This window comes from Salvelinus fontinalis, chromosome 35 (genome assembly GCF_029448725.1).
Source record: "Salvelinus fontinalis isolate EN_2023a chromosome 35, ASM2944872v1, whole genome shotgun sequence".
NCBI classification, from domain to species: domain Eukaryota; kingdom Metazoa; phylum Chordata; class Actinopteri; order Salmoniformes; family Salmonidae; genus Salvelinus; species Salvelinus fontinalis.
In genome coordinates, this window is record NC_074699.1 from 21996003 (window position 1) to 22016077 (window position 20075).

General features: G+C 42.0%; 1 protein-coding gene across 2 annotated transcripts in view; it reads left to right on the forward strand.

The window, feature by feature from the left end:
* The window catches only part of LOC129834559 (ubiquitin carboxyl-terminal hydrolase 10-like), a 33789-nt gene extending 20082 nt beyond the window's left edge, over nt 1-13707 (forward strand). For both annotated transcript variants that reach the window (XM_055899665.1, XM_055899666.1), the window contains 6 exons: nt 1688-1787; nt 1999-2176; nt 3413-3578; nt 5228-5372; nt 6356-6421; nt 10346-13707. In XM_055899665.1, coding sequence (XP_055755640.1) covers nt 1688-1787; nt 1999-2176; nt 3413-3578; nt 5228-5372; nt 6356-6421; nt 10346-10533 — 843 coding nt within the window. In that variant the 3' untranslated portion in view covers nt 10534-13707. The remainder of the gene's footprint in view (nt 1-1687; nt 1788-1998; nt 2177-3412; nt 3579-5227; nt 5373-6355; nt 6422-10345) is intronic.
* Nucleotides 13708-20075: the final 6368 nt, after the last annotated feature.

Below are 20075 nucleotides of genomic sequence, written 5' to 3' on the forward strand. Positions count from 1 at the left end.
CCTCGGAGGTTGTACTAGCAATTAGGACTGGGAGATGTATTTTATTCATTTGAATGTTTTAGTGCAGAATATTGCAACAGTCTTTTTTTATGTCCGCTTGTTGTCATGTTTTATTTTTGGTCTAGTCTCCTTTGCTCCCTCTGTGCTGTGTGCACCTTACCATTTACACACACACCAAGTCCCTTCCCCGGCCACTCACAACAACAAAGATGAGAGATCACTTCTTCCTCTCTGACAAACAGGTATCAACTTTCCACTTGCATTAGTGGTTTGGTCCAACAGAATCGGTCATATGGAGACTGAAACACATTGAGACATTATTTTACTGTAATAGAGGAGAAGTTAACCTTTCTAAATGATACCCTTTTTATCTCTCAACTCCTCAAGTTGCTCACAGAGCAGACACTACTAAAACACGAGTATCAATGAACATTGGTTCTGGAAAATGTGTGTTCAGCATTTTAGCCAGAGACTGATATACTAGCTGTCTAGTCTGTTTTATAAATGTGCAATAATTATAAAACACAAATATAAGGAATTCTGAGAAATAAGGTAGGCTACATGATTTCAACGTCTGAACAAAGTGGACAGGCTAGCATGCTTTTCAAACTGTTGGAAACAGACAGAATGGTGTGTTCATAACAATTATATCTTGTTAGCCAGCACATAGGCCCAAGTTGGCTAAACTTGAAATATAAAGATTAGCTGGTTACTCAGTAGCACATGGGCTTGAGTGATTGTTTGAGACCTGTGTTAATGTTCTATAATGCCTGCTACAAATGTTAGTCATTATTAGTGAATGTGCATTATACATGGTTCTGGTTAAATTTGTAACAAAAAGGTTATTTTCATAGACTGACTTATAAGCTAGAACAGTGATTATTGCAAAAAAGCAGGTGATCTATTTTTGATAACATAATTCAATTATTAATGGCTCTTATGGTTGTGGAAGGCTTACATTTAGCCTAAGTATAACTTCACATGCCCTGAATTAGATTATTGCTGGCTGTTTGAAATGCAGTGTATTTGGCATTTAATTGTACAACAAAGCTTATGTAGAGAAAACATATTGAGATATATATCGTGAATTGCCGAGAAGTTAAATAATAAAGAGGTGATTTTTAGTCCGTACCGCCCGGCCCTACTATCAATAACATCAATATAAAACAATTTAGTCTTTACATTTCAGACGGGTTTTATTTAGAATTTTGAACCATCCAGACATTCCACACTTTCAGGTGTTCAGGGACTTGGAGCAAATAAACTGAAACACTTGGTATTACCTGTTTCCTGACACTGGTTTTATGTAAAATTCCACATTCTCATCAGTACACTTGAGGAGTCTATGCACCAGAGACGTTCAGTCTGTACCTGTCTGATGGTACAGTACATGTACAAATATCCATCTGTTGGTGCATGAGACATGCTGACTCATTACTGATTCATACTCGCATGAAGTGTAATTAAAAAAGCTATTCCAAATGGAATGAGAGAGCTCTTGAGGCAGGCATTCCCTATGTGGTTTAGATTGTATCTCACCTGTGCCATGTGCACACTGATGTCCTGTCCTGAAGCTCAGTAACAGTGGACAGGACCTGTGTCTGCTGAGTCAGTGGTGAGCATTAGAGCGCAGGCTCTCTTGGCACCGTGGTCTCATTAGTGCTGATGGTTGTGCGTTCTCTGTCAGGGTCGACAGGAGGATGCGGAGGAGTACCTGGGCTTCACCCTCAACGGACTGCATGAGGAGATGCTGGCTTTGAAAAAGCTCTTCTCCCCTCAGGAAGAGAGTAAGTAGTGCCATGGTCTAAATCTGATACATGAGGTCATACGATTATCTGTTTACACGTGCTCTCTGCTTATGAACTGAACTGATCTAGTCCCTTTTCGTTTCACATAATTTCCTTATGATCTTTGGACTCACTGCTGAAGTTGGATCTGCTCTATGATTGCCATTGACTGTGGTTCTAAATCAGTTGTCTCTTCTCCTGTCTTGATCAGAAGCCCCCACACCCAATGGCCCAGAGTCCCAGTCGGGTGTGGATGACGATGCTGCTGATAAGGAGGAGGGGAGCGAAGACGAATGGGAGCAAGTGGGCCCCCGAAATAAGACCTCCATTACCCGTCAGGCTGACTTTGTCCGCACCCCCATCACTGACATATTCGGAGGGCACATCCGGTAGGGTAACACCGTTGACTTGTGAGGTGTCAGGAAACTCACACAAAGTTTCTTTACATTTGAGGTGTTGCTTATAATGGATACTTAATGTTGTTCATGACGATATAGTCAAGTCAATGTTTTGGTGGACCCAAAGCCTTTACTACTATTTCCTTGGAAGAAAAGCCTGAGGCTTGGAAAGACACCTGGCTTCTCCCACATGAAGCCAGAGTGATGGTCAGCCACTGAGTGTTTCTTTTCTCCCTTCCCAGAGCTTATTTTTCTTAAAGCCCAGCAGCAGAATTGTGGCACCAGTGGTGTCCTTGCCCTTATTTTTATTGGCTGTGGCGCAGGTGCTTGGTATGACAGGAGAACAGAGAGTATAGTGCCATCTTTATCTGGGCCCCCTTGGGCTGGTTGCCCTGGCACCACCTCTGGCCCCCAGCTCCAACCACAGCCGAGGATGCCATCCCAAACAGGCCTTCCACCAGCTGGCTCTGGGCTTTCTCTGCTCAAGAAGCACTCTTCAGCATATCAGCCATTGTGGCCCGGCCTGTGGTCGGTGGCCTGGACAGCCAGGCGTGGGGCTCACACTCTAGCAAAGAAAGAATCACAAAACAACTTTGAAAGTGTAGGACCTGTGAGGGTGTGCCTGGGCCAAATGACATGCTCTCAGAGGTTCTGATCTGGCACATGCCTGGCCTGACTGGGTTACAGATCACTTCAGAGGATTATTTTCTCTGAAAAAAGAGAAAGTAGTCAAAGTAAATGGAACATAAGGGCAGACCTTCCGGAAGGTCTGGGTTGAACTATGCATACCCACTGAGTTCAGCTACATTCACGTTTTCAGCCACTCGAGTCAGGGTAATTGGTTTGGCTGAGGGGAATCATTGGAACAAGTTTGAAATTATTTTCACAATTTAAAGAGATTTGCATGACCGTTTCACTCATATGGCTGTCAGGGGGCTATGAATGTTGGAGTTGTTTGTGCCATTTGAACATTTTGGATCAGTTTCTGCCACTAAGAGGAGAGTTTGAGGAAGGAGAGGAGATGATTCATAAAGGTGTAGTTTGGAGAGATGTGTAGAGAGAATCAGTAGTATGACCCATACACTTTCCTTCAAAGCTGTGATGCTGTTTTCTGAGGTCAAGATGTCATTGAGAGATACTCAAAACCCAATAATGTATGAACCTTTGTGTAATGTCCTTGTATTCATTGTCTGAAGTGGGGTATATTTGACTTTCTGTCCCATGCAGGTCGGTGGTGTACCAGCAAAACTCTAAGGAGTCAGCCACCCTGCAGCCCTTCTTCACCCTGCAGCTGGACATCCAGTCAGAGAAGATCCGCACCGTTCAGGAGGCCCTGGAGACCCTGGTGGCACGGGAGTCAGTTCAGGGCTACACCACTAAAACCAAGCAGGAGGTAAGGGTCTTACACACACAGTACACCTATGCTACTATTAAACCATTACAAGGCTCGGATGTGTTTGCATATTGGTCATTCTGATTTCATTCTCAATCGCTTGGTTCCCCCCCCCCCCCCACATGCAATTAGTTGAAGTATGTTGATCCAAACTTGAATGCTGCCTTGAAAACCTCCAATTGATTTCCGTTAGTTTTTCTTCTGCAATCTGAAACAAGGATGTGGGCATGTTGGCAGTTAAAAGTAAAACATGTAGTGTTTAGACAATGAGAATTTTTGTTACTGTGGTGTCTCGTTTCTTTTAACGGGAGTATTTGGGATGCTCAGCAGCACTCTCTACTAGTACACAAAGCACTCTCCCCTTGATTGGCCCCTTCTAATCGGCTGAAGTGGTTGGACTCTGACAGATTGTCTCCCCATTGGCCTTGTTTCTCTTAATACACTGAGGGCTGTGTTGTGCGTGTGGACTCTAAAGCATTGTTTTTGCTTCATGTCAAATCAAATTTATTTATATAGCCCTTACATCAGCTGATATCTCAAATTGCTGTACAGAAACCCAGCCTAAAACACCAAACAGCAAGCAATGCAGGTGTAGAAGCACGGTGGCTAGGAAAAACTCCCTAGAAAGGCCGAAACCTAGAGAGGAACCAGGCAATGAGGGGTGGCCAGTCCTCTTCTGGCTGTGCCGGGTGGAGATTATAACAGAACATGGCCAAGATGTTCAAATGTTCATAAATGACCAGCATGGTCAAATAATAATGATCACAGTAGTTGTCGAGGGTGCAGCAAGTCAGCACCTCAGGAGTAAATGTCAGTTGGCTTTTCACGTCCGGTGAACAGGTCAGGGTTCCATAGCCGCAGGCAGAACAGTTGAAACTGGAGCACCAGCACGGCCAGGTGGACTGGGGACAGCAAGGAGTCATCATGCCAGGTAGTCCTGAGGCATGGTCCTAGGGCTCAGGTCCTCCGAGAGAGAGAGAATTCGAGAGAGCATACTTAAATTCACACAGGACACCGGATAAGACAGGAGAAGTACTCCAGATATAACAAACTGACCCTAGCCCCCCGACACATAAACTACTGCAGCATAAATACTGGAGGCTGAGACAGGAGGTGTCAGGAGACACTGTGGCCCCATCCAATGATACCCCCGGACTGGGCCAAACAGGAAGGATGTCCTCTCTGACTGCGCTGCCTGGTGAAAACACATTCTTTTAAAGCCACAGTATAAGAAGACAAATGTGCTTTGCCTGCTTCCTCTGTATGGAGACAAAACCGGCGAGGGCAACATCTGTTGAACAGCTGTAGTTGGGGCCTCAGCGTTGTGTTGTTTACCAACCTCATCAGCTTTTATTTTACAAGACAGTTGTTACAGTACCTTGATATTGTTTTAGAAGTAGCTGGTAGTTGGGGTCACAGTCTGGTTCTGACAGTGAAGGTGTAAAACCCCAGTGATTCACAAGTGACTAGATCAACGCTCACAGCAGGTTCTTAGTGTAGGCCTGTGTGACTGTGTGCTGGTTTTGTTCAGAGTCTAATCCCTGGGTAAATTGGGAGATCCTGTTCTGGTTTATATTAGCTGTTTGATGTGGCTCCACTGTGTCAAATGGTCCCCTGGCTCAGTTTGATAATCTCTCCTGTGTTTGCAGATTGAGATCAGCCGGAGAGTGACCCTAGAGGAGCTCCCTCCAGTGCTGGTGCTCCACCTCAAGAGATTTGTGTTTGAGAAGACTGGAGGCTGTCAGAAACTGATCAAGAACATTGATTACCCTGTAGACCTGGAGATCAGCAAAGGTATGTGAATCACTGAAAAGCCTCCACAAACCATTGGGTGAAGTCCCCACTTAAAACACATGTCCCAATTATTGAATTAACTCTATTGAATGTGTGTTAAGCTCTCTGAACCCTGGGTGAGAAAGGCAATCGTTCATAACACACTTCACAGTCAGCATCTGATCATATTCCAGTAAAGACTAGTCTTTCCACAGTCTGGGTCCTAGTTAGACAGACACACAGGTGTAGCTCACTTATCTGACATTGCGTATTTAAACGAGGGTGCCGGCAAAATGCTGGGAAGTCGTCATCAGCGGCAGGGAGAGATGATTTGTGGGTTGACCTCATACCGTTAAAGGCCTCCTCATTCAGCCCCAACACCCAACCTCACACAACTTTACACCTCATCAGTCCTGTGCTGGCCAGCCAGCCTGCCTATGTTTACTGCTCCGCCCGGGGTACCCTACAAGCCCTGATCCCACAGCACACGGAGGAAATATTTATAGAGGACCCCCCGATAAAAATACCATTTCAGGTCAACATGTCCTTAATATCTGAGGGAGCCTCTGTTTCCATCTGTCCCATGTAGGAGGTTCAAGTGGGGTTTCTGTAAGTAATCCTAAAGGCACGTCTACCAAATCCCCACAGACAAAGTCCCAGCAGCTTGAGGATATTAGTACTGTAGATTTGCAGAATAAGCATCAGAATGTGGAGAGAATCATCGTTCCAATGTAAACTGGGTCCAGTGTGTTGGTCTCCTGCGGTGTATAAATTATAAAAAGTAGGCTCCATTTAATTTTGGCATGAGCGGCAGCCTGCCAGCATTCTGCGTACGATTTACCAAACGCTACACTGGGGTTTTTATAGCCACCTTTATTTCGATGGGTTGGCTTTCATGGCACACAGACCCAAATAACTATAATTGATGGTGCTCTGAGGGATATCTTATACATTTTGTTTCTCTCTGTGATGTGGCTGTAGTGTATTAATTTGTCTCTCCTTAGATCTCCTCTCTTCAGGGGTGCGGAGTAAAATATTCAAAGGCCAAAGAACCTACAGGCTCTTTGCAGGTATGTACTGTATATACCGATTTATGATCAACTACACACCTCTCCTACACCCACAGTATCACTCAAATGGTCATAATCATTCAATTATATGCAGTAATAGGGCATTGGCCCTATGCTATAGGCAACAACATATATACACTGCTCAAAAAAATAAAGGGAACACTTAAACAACACAATGTAACTCCAAGTCAGTTGAGTAAACATGGCAATCTTGTTAGATCTGTTTGATTTGGACACAGAACTAGATTCAGGCGGTAACTCATTCTTTGTACTGAAACCATAAGCTACTATAGGCAAGGAGAAACATCATTACCCCCTCATCTGACAACAGATATGTGCAACCACAACTGAATGATTGGTTTAACTGGAGGGAAACAATACCAGTGTGTAGTTGAGACAACTTTTCCCCTAAGTGGTTGATTGCATAGGTTCACCTTTTCACTGGCGCCAGAATTTTAAAATGGCATGATTGAAGTTTCCAAAGGCGCTTATATTACATATTTACTATACTGTTATGTTATCACATTACACGCTGACTAGCATGAGACCTTTTCATCAAGACTTTCTTCGTCCCATGGGCCAGATGGTCAGAGAGAAGGCAAAACTTCTACCTCCAGGATCTTACAGTAAAAGATTAACTGCACCGCTATAGCAACAGTTGCCAGGGGTTACTCTACTAACAGATTTTTGACAAGGAAAGCCTTTTTCTGCACTGAAAGGAAAATAAACGACTGAAGACAATTTACTTCCAAACTACAGGGAGATTAACAGGACACCCATATCCACAGTGGAGGTTGTCTCTGTTTAAACTGGTCAGTGAGGCGTGAAGAGAGGGGAGGAGGGGGCAGGAGAACTACATGCTGAATGAGCTGCTGGAAATAACAGTTAGCTGAACACTGGCCACTCACACCTACACCAGACAGCAGCACAGTGGAGATGTTTTCATTGAGCAGGCAGAGCTCCCTAATGAAGGCCCACTTTATTCCCTTTGGTCCTGCCAGGGAGGAGGTTATAGGGGTGGGGTGGGGGGGGCAGGGCTGTGGTAAAGTCTGGTGTAATGCTCTAGTCTAGAAATACTTATTGGGTCTAGGAGGAAGAGAGGAGTGGGAGAATGTGGTTTTACCGATATGCATGGTTACCACAGAGAATGAAACTCTTGCGTCATTTCACAGCTGAGATCAGCACTAGCTACCTCAGGCATCATTCCACAAGGAGTCCTCTGGAATCATAGCAACTGAACTCTTCACTGTACCTTTCTCCATAGACAAGTCATAATACTGTCCAGTACATTAAACAGGTATGTTTACACTCTAGAATTTGGTAGGGCATAGATACATTTGCAGAAACAGCATTTTGCTCCCACTAAAAGTTTCTAAACATGGTTTGAGTCAACCTTTCCCGAAATGGACCCTTCGCTAAGCCCCGCATCCCTTGGTTACTGTTAAAAAAACAGACTACACCTTGCTAGTCAGGAAACTAGCTAGCGGGCTAGCGGCACACCCCCCCCACATTCCACTGAAAAGGCAGAGCGCGAAATTCAATTTTTTTTTTTTTTTTTTTTTTATATTTAACTTTCACACATTAAAGTCCAATACAGCTAATGAAAGACACAGATCGTGTGAATCCAGCCAACATGTCCGATTTTTTTAAATGTTTTACAGGGAAGACACAATATGTAAAGATATAAATCTATTAGCTAAACTCATTAGCATAAGACACCATCTTTTATTTGTCCACCAACACCAGTAGCTATCACCAATTCGGCTAAACTAAGATATTGATAGCCACTAACCAAGAAAAAAACTCATCAGATGACAGTCTGATAACATATTTATGGTATAGGATAGGTTTTGTTAGAAAAATGTGCATATTTCAGGTAGATGTCATAGTTTACAATTGCACCCACCGTCACAAATGGACTAGAATAAATATATAGAGCAACGTGTTTACCTAATTACTAATCATCAAACATTTCGTAAAAATACACAGCATACACTAATCGAAAGACACAGATCCTGTGAATACAGACAATATTTCAGATTTTCTAAGTGTCTTACAGCGAAAACACAATAAATCGTTATATTAGCATACCACATATGCAAACGTTACCAGAGCATTGATTCTAGCCAAAGAGAGCGATAACGTAAACATCGCCAAAATATATACATTTTTTCACTAACCTTCTCAGAATTCTTCCGATGACACTCCTGTAACATCATATTACACAATCCATATACAGTTTGTTCGAAAATATGCATATTTAGCCACCAAAATCATGGTTAGACAATGACAAAAGTTGCTCAGCTGGTCAGACAATGTCGTGCGCCATATTAGACAGTGATCTAGCCGTATACATAAATACTCATAAACGTGACTAAAAAATATAGGGTGGACAGCGATTGATAGACAATTTAATTCTTAATACAATCGCTGATTTACATTTTTTAAATTATCCTTACTTTTCAATACAGTTTGCGCCAAGCGAAGCTACGTCAAACAAGATGGCGTCCTAAGCGATTAACATTTCTCGACAGAAACACGATTTATTATAATAAATTGTTCCTACTTTGAGCTGTTCTTCCATCAGAATCTTGGGCAAAGAATCCTTTCTTGGGTCTAATCGTCTTTTGGTCGAAAGCTGTCCTCTTGCCATGTAGAAATGCCCATTGAGTTCGGCATGAACTGGAACCGTGCCCAGAGATTCACAGTGTCTCAGAAATAAATGTCCCAAAATCGCACTAAGCGGAAATAAATTGCTATAAAACGGTTTAAATTAACTACCTTATGATGTTTTTAACTCCTATAACGAGTAGAAACATGACCGGAGAAATATAACTGGCTTCACTAGTGCTTGGAAAAAGTGCGGGTCGGTGTCCACCGCGCGCCTGACGCATCTGGAAAAGAGTTCCTACCTACACGTGTTTTTGTTTTATAGGGGCTGTGATTGCGCAATCGATACCATTCAAATCGTCATCACGTAAAGGCATCCAGGGGAAGACGTAAGCCGTGTCTGTATGCTCATAGCAATAACAGTGGCCTTTAAACTGACTCCAGATCAGGGGCCAAAATGTGTGAAATCTGACTCCATGTCAGGGAAATTGCTGTAGAATGAGTTCTGTTCCACTCAGAGACAAAATTTCAACGGCTATAGAAACTAGAGACTGTTTTCTATCCAATAATAATAATAATAATATGCATATTGTACGATCAAGAATTTAGTAGGAAGCCGTTTAAAAAATTACACGATTTACATAAATAGTGACAACAGCACCCCCTAGCCTCAACAGGTTTTAATGATTTATTTCTGCCTGGTAATAACTGTCACTGTGGCTTAAATCCGAAACGCCCACTTTTAAACGTGGTCTTCATGGTATCGTAGTGTTTCACTTTAAGGGCATTAAGTCCATTTGGAACACGTGTTGCCAGCCTGTAAATACGGGCACAGAATGGACAATGTTATTTTCTTTCCACATTCTCCTGCTGTAGTTACTTAGGTTTCTACATTTGGTCATGATTGATGCATTCCCAAGAATTCTTATGACACTTGATCAGATATGTGAAAGAAGTGTAATATAAGTTTGAACTAAATGCTTACAACATGATATTCAATGCCTACATTAATAACACACTGACATGGAGGCCTCTCTGTAAGGCTAGCAACCCTGGTCTACATGCCTAGGGTGCTCCAGAAAGTTGCTGATATCAGTAGTTAGTTACTGGCTCTGACCTTGTGTAGCCAGAACCAGATAACAGAATGACTTTTTCATTTGGACATTGTCATTTAGCAGACGCTCTTTTCCAGTTAGCGCATTCCTCTTAAGATAACTAGGTGAGACAACCACATGTCATAGTAAGTGCATTTTTCCTCATTTCAGTTTGATTTCCACCTCTGAAAAGCTTCCATTTTGTGTGTCCCTGTCGCAGTTGTCTATCACCATGGGAACAGCGCTACAGGCGGCCATTACACCACGGATGTCTTCCACATCGGTCTGAACGGCTGGCTGCGCATTGACGACCAGTCAGTGAAGGTCATCAACCAGTACCAGGTGGTGAAGCAGACTGCTGAGCGCACTGCCTACCTGCTGTACTACCGTCGCGTCGACCTGCTGTAGACACCACACACACACACACACGTGTTCATGCACACTCAGAGGAACACAGAGGAACACTCGTTTTACACGCATTCAACTACATATACACACTCCCACTACAGACATACACACAAGTGCACATACATACAAACACACACAAACTAATGAACAGGAACACTGCCCAACTTCTTGCAAGATTTTCTTTTTCCTCCCCCTCGTCCCTGCTTTTCCAGAGAGCCAGCTTTTCCAACAATGCCTTTTTTCCTTTTATCTTTTTTTGAAAGAATTAGAAGGGAAAAGGACGTGTTGTAAAATATTTTCCCTGTGATGGCTTCCTCTTCTCTGTGCGCCACTGCTGTTTTTTTTTATGCTGAGAGGAGAGACTGTTGAATGGACTGAGGGGAGGGGACCTTGAGACTCGCCTCTGAACCTACAGCCTCGTTCAGACTGGGAACAGTGGGTACTTTACCCACAGGACGAATTATCTATCTACAACACCAGGCTGCAGATGGCCGGTTGGACTGCTGGAGAGAAGTAATAATTTTTTGGGTTAATCTACTCATTTTTTGTTGTTGTTGAAAATGGCATAAAATAATCAGTGTTTTGCCTTTTAGCAAGGGGAGTTGTTGTCTAATGAATTTGCAGCAGTTTAAACACATGTTGAAATTTTGCCAGAGTGCATTGAAAAAGGCCCAGCACCAGCAAACGACAAAACGTTATCGAATGAGTCTCTAACTCCAGAGGCAAGATGCTCTTCATGGCCACCATCTCTTCTTACTTCTCCACCTTCCTCACTTTCCTGATGCTTTTAAATCTCGGTCAAACTTGAGCCATCAAATAAATAGAAAAAATGACAGGAGAAGAGGTGCTGCTACCGTGTGCTGAAACTAAACAGCTTTGTTTGAAAGAACCTTGTGTTTTCTGGGTGTAGAATTAGAATGACTATCTAAAAACAATTTTAATGCGCTTTAGGATTTAATTGATGATAAAAAAAGAAGCTACTGTGCACGTATAATATATCTGATCAATAACGAGATGTGGATGTGCTAATGCACACTTGCAGATATTTTAAGATTTAAAACTGTAAAAAAATATATATATAAAAAAAAAAATAACATCAATCTAGGTGAGTGTCGCCTTGTTTGGCTCCCTGGGTGGCTGTTAGTTCTAAGGATTTCTGAGTACTCTGGAACACTGGAGAGATACCAGTGAAGACTGCGATTCCACCACAAGCACCAGCCCTTGTTCATTTTATACCTATCCTTTCCCCCCTCCATCCTTCTTTTATCATTTGTTCCCTGTTCTGGTCTAAAGGTTCCATCTATACATAGGCGGTCTGCCGTTGTAGAGTTACAACAGCCACATGACTCCTTACCCCCCAACTCACCAGAAAAAGGGGGCTGCCTTAGGCTCGCAATGCAAAGCTTTCTAATCCAAATCTCCACTCAATGTACGAGTCCAACCCAGTGAGTGTGACAACTGTAAGTCAAATGTCTGTGAAGTTTTATGGGAATGTACCTGACCTTTGCATTTCCTCTTTTGTGGCTGAGTACAGTTCCTCTCCAGTGAGAGAGACTGTCCATGTTGAGGGGAAGTGGGATCACATCTGCTGCTTGGCTCTAGAAATGAAATCCCCCACAATAAATGCGCACAAAAGGAAATCATGTTTGTTTTTGTTTGAGACCTTGCTTTTTGCATCATTATTATTCATTGATTGTGTTTTGAGTTTCGCTTAAATGTTATTTTTCATTTGTTCAATAATACCATGACCGTTTCCCCAGAGTTATACTATATGGCATCTAAATTGATAATTGAGTGAAATTACCCAAGGTAAAAGCACAACAATTAATAAATTGGACACTTTCTTTGCTTGATCATATATATATATTTTTCCCTTTAAGTTTGATCCATAGTTTAATTTTAAGGGACATTTCAACCAAACCAATGTCAGAATCTGTCAGTATTTAATCCTTTACAAAAAGAACATAACTGGTACATTACTTTGCTGAAGGCTTGGTGCATTGTGGTTTACCCTTCTATACTCTGTCTTTAATGGGCAAAGCAGACCATTTTCTAAAGATCTTTAACATACTGTATACACTTTCTCACATACACACACTACGTGCACACACACTACGTGCACACACACTTGGCCATAAGATAAAGCGAGGTACACAACTGGGAATGGGTCTTTTTGTAAGGCGGCTCTCACACTTTCCCATTTCTGACCACTGGAACGTTGGGGCAGTGTGAAATAATTTTTCCCACATCGGAATAGCAGAGCATGCATTTTAGATCTTACAGGAAGAGCTTATTTTATCCTATTTCTCACTTTGTAGTTCTCTCACTGATGGTAGCAGACTAATTCAATATACCTGTATCCCCTTTTATTTAAAGTGACTGGAAACTGAGTAATGGAAATAGTTATCTTACCATGTGCATTTTCTGTGTTGCATACTTTATTGAGTTTGGAGCAGTGTCATTTAAATTGCCCACACAATTCCCTTCCCATGAATTAGTGTTGTATATTTTGCCCTGAAAAATCTGTATTATGTTAGTGACTGCAATTTCGTAGTCTAAACTGTGCAGAATTTAGTTCCCACAAGTCAGTTGTTTAATCTCCAAGTGAAACCAAAGGATACTTCACATTGACCCTGTTGGCTTTCATAATTGCGCTAATGCTTCTGTCTAATTTTGGTTTCACCTCTGCATCATAAGTTCTGTTGCCACAGCTCATGATTCATTCAATCAGCATGACTCAGTCATTCCATATGAGGAAATTGAGCTGATTTGTTCAGATCATTATAAAACTCCTTATAAGTGTTAGTTCAATTGTGCTGATGGCTATGTGGTCATATCTGATACTCATTGTGACAATGTTGGTTTGATTTGTTTTTCTTTCCCCCCTGAAGAATGTTTTGAAGATGGTTTGAAACAGACACTAAAGCTGTCAGAAAGCTTTCTGTTGTACACATTTTATCCCTGAGTCTTTTTTTATGATTATGGTCAGGATATGTGCTGGCGAATCGCTTCAATGATGTCGTTCTGTTTAGTTTGTGCTTCCTAACACGGTTGTCTGCTGAGGGCTTGTGAGGGGATATCAAGCTGAAAACTATATGCTGTCTTTTAATCTTAATCCTCCAGCATTCTACTCTTTTTGTTTATTGTTCAAATAAAAGATTGTGGAAAACTGAAGCCGTTTGTTCCCCGTTTGTTAATGGTGTAGTCAGACTGCTTAGCCTTCTTTTGGTACTCCAAACATCTGTAGTCTCTACACACCTTCAACTGCCCTAGTACGGACAATGTCACAATAACAGCCTGGTCTCATAGACTTGACGTAACATAGTAAATGTGAATCCGGGACACTCAAATTAGTATGGTTTAGAGGTCGATCGATTTATGATTTTTCAACGACGATACCGATTGGAGGACCCCAAAAAAAGCCGATACCGATTAATCTGACTTTTTTTTTTTTACTATATATTTGTAATAATGACAATTACAACAATACTGAATGAACACTCTTATTTAAACTTAATATAATACATCAATAAAATCAATTTAGTCTCAAATGAATAATGAAACATGTTAAATTTGGTTCAAATAATGCAATTACAAAGTGTTGGAGAAGAAAGTAAAAGTACAATATTTGCCATGTAAAAAAGCTAATGTGTAAGTTCCTTGCTCAGAACATGAGAACATATGAAAGCTGTGGTTCCTTTTAACATGAGTCTTCAATATTCCCACGTAAGAAGTTTTAGGTTGTAGTTATTATAGGAATTATAGGACTCTTTCTCTACACCATTTGTATTTCATATACCTTTGACTATTGGGTGTTCTTATAGGCACTATAGTATTGTCAGCCTAATCTCGGGAGTTGATAGGCTTGAAGTCATAAACAGCGCAATGCTTGAAGCACAGCAAAGAGCTCCTGGCAAATGCAGGAAAGTGCTGTTTGAATGAACGCTTACGAGCCTGCTGCTGTCTACCACTGCTCAGTCAGACTACTCTATCAAATATCAAATAATAGACTTAATTATAATATAATAACACACAGAAATACGAGCCTTAGGTCATTCATGTGGTCAAATCCGGAAACTCATTTCAAAAACGAAACTTTTTTTTTTTCAGTGAAATACGGAACCATTCCGTATTTTATCTAACGGGTGGCATCCCTAAGTCTAAATATTGCTGTTACATTGCACAACCTTCAATGTTATGTCATAATTATGTACAATTCTGGCAAATTAATTACGTTTTTTGTTAGGAAGAAATGGTCTTCACACAGTTCGCAACGAGCCAGGCAGCCCAAACTGCTTGCACAGAACGCAAGAGAAGTGACACAATTTCCCTAGTTAAAATAAATTCATGTTAGCATGCAATATTAACTAAATATGCAGGTTTAAAAAATATATGCTTGTGTATTGATTTTAAGAAAGGCATTGATGTTTATGGTTAGGTACACATTGGCGCAACGACAGTGCTTTTTTTCGCCAATGTGCTTTTTAAATCATCACCCGTTTGGCGAAGTAGGCTGTGATTCGATGATAAATTAACAGGCACCGCATCAATTATATGCAACGCAGGATAAACTAGTAATATCATCAACCATGTGAAGTTAACTAGTGATTATAAAATGGATTGTTTTTTATAAGGTAAGTTTAATGCTAGCTAGCAACTTACCTTGGCTCCTTGCTGCACTCGCGTAACAGGTAGTCAGCCCGCCACGCAGTCTGCTCGTGGAGTGCAATGTAATCGGCCATAATCGGTGTCAAAAAATGACTATTACCGATTGTTATGGAAACTTGAAATCAGCCCTAATTAATCGGCCATTTCGATTAATCGGTCCACCTCTAGTATGGTTACGTAAGACAGATGGTTACTTAAGGCAAAAACGAAAGTAGGGTGGTTGGTCGGCGTGGCTAGGTGGGCGTACATCTAGTAACCCAAAGGTTGCGAGTTTGAATCTCATCATGGACAACTTTGGCATTTTAGCTAATTAACAACATTTAAACTATTTACTACTACCCCTAACCTTAACCCTTTTAGCTAACCTTAACCCTTTAACCTAACTTCTAAACTTAACCCCTAGCCTAGCTAACGTTAGCCACCTAGCTAGAATTCATAACACATCAAATACGTAGCATATTGTACATTTAGCAAATTCATAACATATATAATACGAATTGTGATTCTTAACATATGATACGAAATGGGTGATGGACATCCACAAATTAATATGTACCATACGAAACTTAACACATTAAACTAAATTGATTATCTCGGATTCATGTACAGAATAATACGAAGCACTTTGAAGTAGAAACTGTATCCTCACTGTATATATTGCATGTATTGTAGCCAATCTATTAATAATCACTTGTATTGTAGCCTACCAGTATCTAGAAATAACCACACATGGTCTCATTCCTCATTTAGTTTTTACCTACAGTATATGATGTGCAGTATTTGAGTTTATTTTATTTTTACGGGACAGTGCACATTAATCAACGTTTCAGTCAAAGTGCCGGTTTTAGCCAGCCGGCTAATTTTCAACCGCAATCCCTGGGCAGGTTATTAAAAACAATTACAATATAGACAATCATTGAGCAGTGAGCACACGCAGAGCAACATAGGACAAGCAAGACATAGCATACAGACAGAGCAACATAGGACAAGCAAGACGTAGCATACAGACAGAGCAACATAGAACAAAAAGCAGCAAGACAAAATTCATAAAAGCAACAAAGTGTTTCCACACCTCACAAGCTACAAACAACAGACAACATGGAAAGCAGCAATACACAGCTAGGGATTATGTTCACAAAGCTGATTGACCTTTAGCCAGGTCTTCATGCATTTTGTGAAAGTGTGATATGTAGTGCAGTTGTGTGTGTCTGATGGCAGTGTATTCCAGACATGGGAAGCTCTCACAGAGAAAGCGGATTTACTAAAGGTGCTTTTCCTTAAGGGAACTATACAGTCACCTCTCATGGCTGACCTTGTGGATCTGCTGCCATATGTTTGGGTTTTCTGTTTAACGAAAATACTGAGTGGAGGGGAAGCCAGGCCATTTAGGATCTTGAATACAAGACATGCGTCGGTGTATTGCACACGATTTTCCCAACTCAGGAGCTCATGCTTTCTAGGAATGCAACAGTGATGATGGCTATTGGGCTTCCTATCAAGCACTTTGAGAGCCTGTTTGTAGACAGACTGAATAGGTTTTAATGTTGTACAGCAAGCTTGGGCCCAACTAGTCAAGCAGTATGTTAAGTGGGGGAGTATCATAGATTTGAAGTACAGTTTTGCTACCTCTGTAGTGAAACAATTTCGTATAAATCGGAAATTAGCTAGGTTGAATTTGGTTATTTGAATTACCTTTTTCACATGCTTTTTAAAAGAGGTTGGAATCAAGTATGATGCCAAGGTACTTGGCATCAGACACCACCTGGAGCTTCTCCCCTGACACATAGACATCTGGCTCAGTAGCATCTGTTGCCCTCTTTGTGAAGAACATGCAAACTGTTTTTTTCACATTGCGATGCAAACACGAGTCACTTTGTAACCTGGACCATTACAGTAGTGAGTTATTGTGCAGCTTGTTGTTTGCTCTTTGCATGCACATAACAGTGGGGAGAACAAGTATTGGATACACTGCCGATTTTGCCGATTTTCCTACTTACAAAGCATGTAGAGGTCTGTAATTTTTATCATAGGTACACTTCAACTGTGAGAGACAGAATCTAAAACAAAAATCCAGAAAATCACATTGTATGATTTTTAAGTAATTAATTTGCATTTTATTGCATGACATAAGTATTTGATACATCAGAAAAGCAGAACTTAATATTTGGTAGAGAAACCTTTGTTTGCAATTACAGAGATCATACGTTTCCTGTAGTTCTTGACCAGGTTTGCACACACTGCAGCAGGGATTTTGGCCCACTCCTCCATACAGACCTTCTCCAGATCCTTCAGGTTTCGTGGCTGTTGCTGGGCAATACGGACTTTCAGCTCCCTCCAAAGATTTTCTATTGGGTTCACGTCTGGAGACTGGCTAGGCCACTGCAGGACCTTGAGATGCTTCTTACGGAGCCACTCCTTAGTTGCCCTGGCTGTGTGTTTCGGGTCGTTGTCATGCTGGAAGACCCAGCCTCGACCCTTCTTCAATGCTCTTACTGAGGGAAGGAGGTTGTTGGCCAAGATCTCGCGATACATGGCCCCATCCATCCTCCCCTCAATACGGTGCAGTCGTCCTGTCCCCTTTGCAGAAAAGCATCCCCAAAGAATGATGTTTCCACCTCCATGCTTCACGGTTGGGATGGTGTTCTTGGGGTTGTACTCATCCTTCTTCTTCCTCCAAACACGGCGAGTGGAGTTTAGACCAAAAAGCTCTATTTTTGTCTCATCAGACCACATGACCTTCTCCCATTCCTCCTCTGGATCATCCAGATGGTCATTGGCAAACTTCAGACGGGCCTGGACATGCGCTGGCTTGAGCAGGGGTCCTTGTGTGCGCTTTTAGATTCCGTCTCTCACAGTTGAAGTGTACCTATGATAAAACTTACAGACCTCTACATGCTTTGTAAGTAGGAAAACCTGCAAAATCGACAGTGTATCAAATACTTGTTCTCCCCACTGTATATAACTATAATCTGCATAAATTTGAACTTCAGACCCAGTACAGACAGAAGGCAGATCATTAATGTACAGGCTGAACAGGAGGGGCCCCAGTATTGACCCTTGGGGCACTCCCACATCATAGCTAAGAGTGGGCGACAGCTCATTGCTCACTCTGACACACTGAGTTCTGCCTTCAAGGTATGATTTCATCCATCTCAAGGCATCGGGGAAAAAGTTGAACTTGGACAATTTTGTGATGAGAATCTCATGGTCAAATCAAATGTATTTATATAGCCCTTCTTACATCAGCTGCTATATCAAAGTGCTGTACAGAAACCCAGCCTAAAACCCCAAACAGCAAGCAATGCAGGTGTAGAAGCACGGTGGCTAGGAAAAACTCCCTAGAAAGGCCAAAACCTAGGAAGAAACCTAGAGAGGAACCAGGCTATGAGGGGTGGCCACTCCTCTTCTGGCTGTGCCGGGTGGAGATTATAACAGAACATGGCTAAACAGGTTAACAGTATCAAAAGCCTTCATTAGGTCCAGAAACACAGCCCCAACAACGCCCCCTTTGTCCATCTTGGACTTCACATTTTACAGAAGAAAGCAGTTGGCCGTTTCGTGGAGTGTTTCGCTCTGATGCCAAACTGCATGGAGTGTAATGTGAAGGGGCTGTTGTTGAGGTGGGAAATCAGTTGTTCTGCTACACACTTTTCAACAACCTTTGACACCACAGGTAGTATACTAATGGGCCTGTAGTTACTCACGTCAGCAGGGTCGCCCGATTTAAAGATGGCCGTTATTATGGCCGACTTCCGTACCCTTGGAAACACCCCCAGACCAATAGATGTGTTGGTGACCTTAGTAATGGGGCCAATGAGTGACTCTTTGTAGTTTTTAAGAAAGGTAGAGTCCAGCTCAAACACATCTTTGGCTTTAGAGTTCTTTAGTGAGCTAATCACCTTGTTCACCGTTGACTCCCTTATGATGAAGACAGCTTGAGTGTCATTCACTAGCACTGAGCCCAAGAAACCAGTGAAGGGGTTCTGTGTCAGTATCCTGACAGTCAATAAAGTAGGAATTGAAGGCTATTGCTATTTCGACTTACAGTATGCTGTAGCTGTTCTCCCCCTGACCAGGACTGTGGTCAAGCTGGCTGCCTCTGTGTCCTGACTACAGTCTGGTTTAGGGAAGTGAGCTTGCTTCTGTTTGGTTTATACAAGCAGGCCCATCATTTCAGATTTTGCCAGTGAAGGATTTTCCCCCCTCTGTTTTTCTTGCTATAATTTGGCCTTTTGCAGGGATGCGGGGTGCAGATTTTGCTCTCAGACTTGAACATGTAATTAAGTGTGGTATTTTTCTTGTTAATGTCACTGCACGGCTAAAGATCCTCTTTATAGGCCGGGGGGGGGGGGTGGGGGGGGGGATTACAGCCCTGGGAACCCAGTGATGGACCACCTATATACTCAGAGAAGTGTCTCTTTCAGCCACACAGAGAAAATTATAGGTTGTAAGGGAGCTTGTTTTATCTCTTCCATTTTTATGGCATGAGTGGATGTTTATAGCCAGAACACATTTTTTTTAAGTCAGTAATTTGTAATGGGCATGTTGCATTGCAAACCCTGGTATGAATGTACACTGAAAACAGGGGCTACTCTTAACATGTAGGTAGGGGTTGTAAAGTGACGTTTGAACCTTCTAGGAGATACTTTAACATTACCTGTGACGATTTGAAAACTAGCACCATTGCCTGTGCCACAGAGGTTTGACGCGTCAGGGAGAGATGGTCTAGTGAGGGATGGCTGAATCAGAAGTGCTTAGAACATTGAGTGAACATGAAGTTCAGAACTCTCCTATATGGGAGCTGAGTGCAAACTCCCCCATTCTTCATGAAGGATGGAGAGATGTAGTGCAGGAGAGAAATCTAATCTACCCCT